Source organism: Mytilus californianus, unplaced genomic scaffold (genome assembly GCF_021869535.1).
Source record: "Mytilus californianus isolate M0D057914Y unplaced genomic scaffold, xbMytCali1.0.p SCAF_5, whole genome shotgun sequence".
NCBI classification, from domain to species: Eukaryota; Metazoa; Mollusca; class Bivalvia; order Mytilida; family Mytilidae; genus Mytilus; species Mytilus californianus.
In genome coordinates this window covers 4561191-4567190 of record NW_026262701.1, presented here as the reverse complement: position 1 = coordinate 4567190, position 6000 = coordinate 4561191, and the positions used below count along the sequence as shown (strand labels likewise).

General features: G+C 33.3%; 1 protein-coding gene across 2 annotated transcripts in view; it reads right to left on the bottom strand.

The window, feature by feature from the left end:
• Positions 1–303: 303 nt before the first annotated feature.
• The window catches only part of LOC127702540 (NF-kappa-B inhibitor-interacting Ras-like protein 1), a 44300-nt gene continuing 38603 nt past the window's right edge, over positions 304–6000 (bottom strand). For both annotated transcript variants that reach the window (XM_052206785.1, XM_052206786.1), the window contains exons 7-8: positions 5886–5972; positions 304–1864 (exon numbers count right to left, since the gene is read on the bottom strand). In XM_052206785.1, the coding sequence (XP_052062745.1) occupies positions 1809–1864; positions 5886–5972 (143 nt within the window). In that variant the 3' untranslated portion in view covers positions 304–1808. The remainder of the gene's footprint in view (positions 1865–5885; positions 5973–6000) is intronic.

The following is a 6000-nucleotide window of genomic DNA, read 5'->3' as shown; positions in this document are numbered from 1 at the left end:
TGTTTAAGCATTTACTGTTTTTAGCATAAATAATGCCTACTGTTTTTTGGTTGAATTGTTACACATTTTGTCATGTTTGGGCCTTTTCATTGCTTACTATACAGTAATAGTTTTGCTCATCATTGAAGGCTGTTAAGTGGCCTATTGTTGTTTTCATCCTCATCCATCTGTCTCTAGTGAATAGTTGTTTCATTGAGGATCAAACCACAGATCCTTATTTATAAATACCTGAAGAAAGAACAAAAGGACTTGGACTAAAGTATCATCACTTTTTTAAGTAAATGATAACATAATTTTTTTAAATTGCATACAATAAATTATTTCATTATAACAACACAATTTAAATAGGGTCATACAAAATAATATACAAATATATCTATATTGCACTAAGTTTTTCATATATATATAACAAAACAGTGGCTACTGATTAAAATCTAATAATCATATTAAAAGGAGGTTATTATGAGGCCATATACCTTTTTAGTCCCTACAATTCATAATCAACAGACATAATAAATCTTACAAATAGTATCCATATGATGTTCACAAGACATATTATTATTCATTTTTTTTCTGAATTGTATCTTAAATATTTGCATAAAGGGCTACAAACATCTTGCATTTAATGAAAAACTGCAATAACAGCCAAAACAGCCTTATTTGAGATCTTGTTAATAATATTAGTTTAACGATAAGGTTTTACCAAAAAGATATTTTGCTACATGATGTCTTGGACAAAATTGTTTGGGTGAAATATCTTTTTGGGTAAGGCCTTGGCTCATACTTATTTTCCAAAAATAATGTCAATCAGGTTTACTACTTGACTTGTTCAAGTAAATTTTAATTACTACATGTAGTACAGGAAACTTATTTTGGTGGAAGAGTTGTCTCCCATAGTCATCCAGATTTTCACTCTTGTATAATCAGTAAGGGTCATATTTTGATCTCTTTTTGGTTTCCTAAAGACTACATTAATCTATTTACAGATTTTACTGACTGTCTTTAAAAGTTGTCTTAACTATTCATTAAAGTATAATTTCATGGACAATGAAATCTGATTTGTGGTTATTTTCAAACATTGCATATTTACAAGCCTCCAGGGAACAACTAATTAAATTTACTAAACATGTGCTGTGCATTACACAGTTCTTTTTAAAGTTCTTGATATAAGTTTGAACTCTAATTAAATAAGTCAAACCAAGACAAGACTTAACAAAACTTGAGAATATAAGGTTTGTCAAAAAAATTACATGTACTTGTATAATTTTTTTTTTTGGAGAAACCTTAGAGAAAATAAAATATTGAAACAAAAATTAAAATCAGACAAATTTAAGGCTACAAGTAAAAATTATTAACATCTTTCAAGTATTTAAAAAATTCTTCCATTGTTTTGAATGTTTGAATACTTTCACTAATTTTTTACAATTTCAGGGGACAGATAATAACTCTTTGATATAAAACCTCCTCCTTAGGAAATTAATTACTAATCTTATTACATTCTTTTTAAATTATTGTCTTATAACTGTAGTGAGAAGAAAACCTCTGTATATCTCTTAATCATCTGTATACACCGCTGTTATCACTGAGCTGCTTCAAATATCTCCATAATATAACATCTGTATGTTACTTTATGTCATAAATCTGGAAGTCTTTAAAGTCCAATGTCTGTAGTACATTTCATTTTACAGAGAAAATATGACATCATACAGTTGCTGGCCAGTAAAATACAGTGTTTTTTTTTTAAGAATATATGGTCTTCAGGCAATCAGTTAATTGTGTATTCGTCAACTGGTTGATATTACCATTATCTACTGGTCAACATTCATTAACCTTGACTTTCTTCCAGGAAATATTGTAGATTTAGCTGAAAAAGAAATAAATTAATAAAAGTTCTCTGCTGTGTGACCTGGAACTAATACATTTATCTATTGGTCACAGGTGTGACTCATAATTTCCTCATATCCAAGTTCTTTTTTTTTTTTTTTTTTGCAATCAAAAAGCTTCTGATGGACATTTGACATCAGTGCCACCAATGATGTTAAGCAATCATCAATCAATCAATCCTGGTATTCTATATGACTGACATAAAAAGGAATTATACAATTTTAAAACTTTTCCACATTTATCTGCAATTCTTACATTCTTTGATCTTACAGCATAATATTTGTTAAGATTATGGACAGGACTTGATGCTTGAAAATATTAGGCAATAATGTAACATATCAGTGCATCCACGTTCCGTGTTCATGTCCATCCATGCCAATTCATCAATGAAATGTACGCGACTTCATTCATACAACCGAACAACTATCACAATGTTTTATACAAGTAATTTCTATGGAAATAAGATATGCCAATGCCAATACAACTGCATATCAAATATCACTGACTTATTAATTGACCATGACTGAGGGGGTAGGGCAAAATAATCTTAATGGAAATGAGATGTGCCAATGCCAATACAACTGCATATCAAATATCACTGACTTATTAATTGACCATGACTGAGGGGGTAGGGCAAAATAATCTTAATGGAAATGAGATGTGCCAATGCCAATACAACTGCATATCAAATATCACTGACTTATTAATTGACCATGACTGAGGGGGTAGGGCAAAATAATCTTAATGGAAATGAGATGTGCCAATGCCAATACAACTGCATATCAAATATCACTGACTTATTAATTGACCATGACTGAGGGGGTAGGGCAAAATAATCTTAATGGAAATGAGATGTGCCAATGCCAATACAACTGCATATCAAATATCACTGACTTATTAATTGACCATGACTGAGGGGGTAGGGCAAAATAATCTTAATGGAAATGAGATGTGCCAATGCCAATACAACTGCATATCAAATATCACTGACTTATTAATTGACCATGACTGAGGGGGTAGGGCAAAATAATCTTAATGGAAATGAGATGTGCCAATGCCAATACAACTGCATATCAAATATCACTGACTTATTAATTGACCATGACTGAGGGGGTAGGGCAAAATAATCTTAATGGAAATGAGATGTGCCAATGCCAATACAACTGCATATCAAATATCACTGACTTATTAATTGACCATGACTGAGGGGGTAGGGCAAAATAATCTTAATGGAAATGAGATGTGCCAATGCCAATACAACTGCATATCAAATATCACTGACTTATTAATTGACCATGACTGAGGGGGTAGGGCAAAATAATCTTAATGGAAATGAGATGTGCCAATGCCAATACAACTGCATATCAAATATCACTGACTTATTAATTGACCATGACTGAGGGGGTAGGGCAAAATAATCTTAATGGAAATGAGATGTGCCAATGCCAATACAACTGCATATCAAATATCACTGACTTATTAATTGACCATGACTGAGGGGGTAGGGCAAAATAATCTTAATGGAAATGAGATGTGCCAATGCCAATACAACTGCATATCAAATATCACTGACTTATTAATTGACCATGACTGAGGGGGTAGGGCAAAATAATCTTAATGGAAATGAGATGTGCCAATGCCAATACAACTGCATATCAAATATCACTGACTTATTAATTGACCATGACTGAGGGGGTAGGGCAAAATAATCTTAATGGAAATGAGATGTGCCAATGCCAATACAACTGCATATCAAATATCACTGACTTATTAATTGACCATGACTGAGGGGGTAGGGCAAAATAATCTTAATGGAAATGAGATGTGCCAATGCCAATACAACTGCATATCAAATATCACTGACTTATTAATTGACCCTGACTGAGGGGGTAGGGCAAAATAATCTTAATGGAAATGAGATGTGCCAATGCCAATACAACTGCATATCAAATATCACTGACTTATTAATTGACCATGACTGAGGGGGTAGGGCAAAATAATCTTAATGGAAATGAGATGTGCCAATGCCAATACAACTGCATATCAAATATCACTGACTTATTAATTGACCCTGACTGAGGGGGTAGGGCAAAATAATCTTAATGGAAATGAGATGTGCCAATGCCAATACAACTGCATATCAAATATCACTGACTTATTAATTGACCATGACTGAGGGGGTAGGGCAAAATAATCTTAATGGAAATGAGATGTGCCAATGCCAATACAACTGCATATCAAATATCACTGACTTATTAATTGACCATGACTGAGGGGGTAGGGCAAAATAATCTTAATGGAAATGAGATGTGCCAATGCCAATACAACTGCATATCAAATATCACTGACTTATTAATTGACCATGACTGAGGGGGTAGGGCAAAATAATCTTAATGGAAATGAGATGTGCCAATGCCAATACAACTGCATATCAAATATCACTGACTTATTAATTGACCATGACTGAGGGGGTAGGGCAAAATAATCTTAATGGAAATGAGATGTGCCAATGCCAATACAACTGCATATCAAATATCACTGACTTATTAATTGACCCTGACTGAGGGGGTAGGGCAAAATAATCTTAATGGAAATGAGATGTGCCAATGCCAATACAACTGCATATCAAATATCACTGACTTATTAATTGACCCTGACTGAGGGGGTAGGGCAAAATAATCTTAATGGAAATGAGATGTGCCAATGCCAATACAACTGCATATCAAATATCACTGACTTATTAATTGACCCTGACTGAGGGGGTAGGGCAAAATAATCTTAATGGAAATGAGATGTGCCAATGCCAATACAACTGCATATCAAATATCACTGACTTATTAATTGACCCTGACTGAGGGGGTAGGGCAAAATAATCTTAATGGAAATGAGATGTGCCAATGCCAATACAACTGCATATCAAATATCACTGACTTATTAATTGACCCTGACTGAGGGGGTAGGGCAAAATAATCTTAATGGAAATGAGATGTGCCAATGCCAATACAACTGCATATCAAATATCACTGACTTATTAATTGACCCTGACTGAGGGGGTAGGGCAAAATAATCTTAATGGAAATGAGATGTGCCAATGCCAATACAACTGCATATCAAATATCACTGACTTATTAATTGACCATGACTGAGGGGGTAGGGCAAAATAATCTTAATGGAAATGAGATGTGCCAATGCCAATACAACTGCATATCAAATATCACTGACTTATTAATTGACCATGACTGAGGGGGTAGGGCAAAATAATCTTAATGGAAATGAGATGTGCCAATGCCAATACAACTGCATATCAAATATCACTGACTTATTAATTGACCATGACTGAGGGGGTAGGGCAAAATAATCTTAATGGAAATGAGATGTGCCAATGCCAATACAACTGCATATCAAATATCACTGACTTATTAATTGACCATGACTGAGGGGGTAGGGCAAAATAATCTTAATGGAAATGAGATGTGCCAATGCCAATACAACTGCATATCAAATATCACTGACTTATTAATTGACCATGACTGAGGGGGTAGGGCAAAATAATCTTAATGGAAATCAGATGTGCCAATGCCAATACAACTGCATATCAAATATCACTGACTTATTAATTGACCATGACTGAGGGGGTAGGGCAAAATAATCTTAATGGAAATGAGATGTGCCAATGCCAATACAACTGCATATCAAATATCACTGACTTATTAATTGACCATGACTGAGGGGGTAGGGCAAAATAATCTTAATGGAAATCAGATGTGCCAATAATAATACAACTAAAAAAGAAATATCATAGATTCAATTTTAGTGGTTCCAATTAATCACAAAATTTAACAAAGACAAAAATAATATCATTTTCAAATATCTTTCATTTCCTTATTCTAATATGCAATTCATACAAATAAAGACTAAATATACATAAATTGTATTGATAATTTGTACAATAAAATATATTTTTTTTAACTTTTCAAACTTCTAATATACAATGAACTGACCTGGTGGCTTGGTTATCATTGATGTTAGATGTACAAAAGGTTCTAGTAAAGATTGTCTGGTCTGGACTGAGGCTTCCCATAGTCTCACTGTAATAAACATAGACATCATTATTTT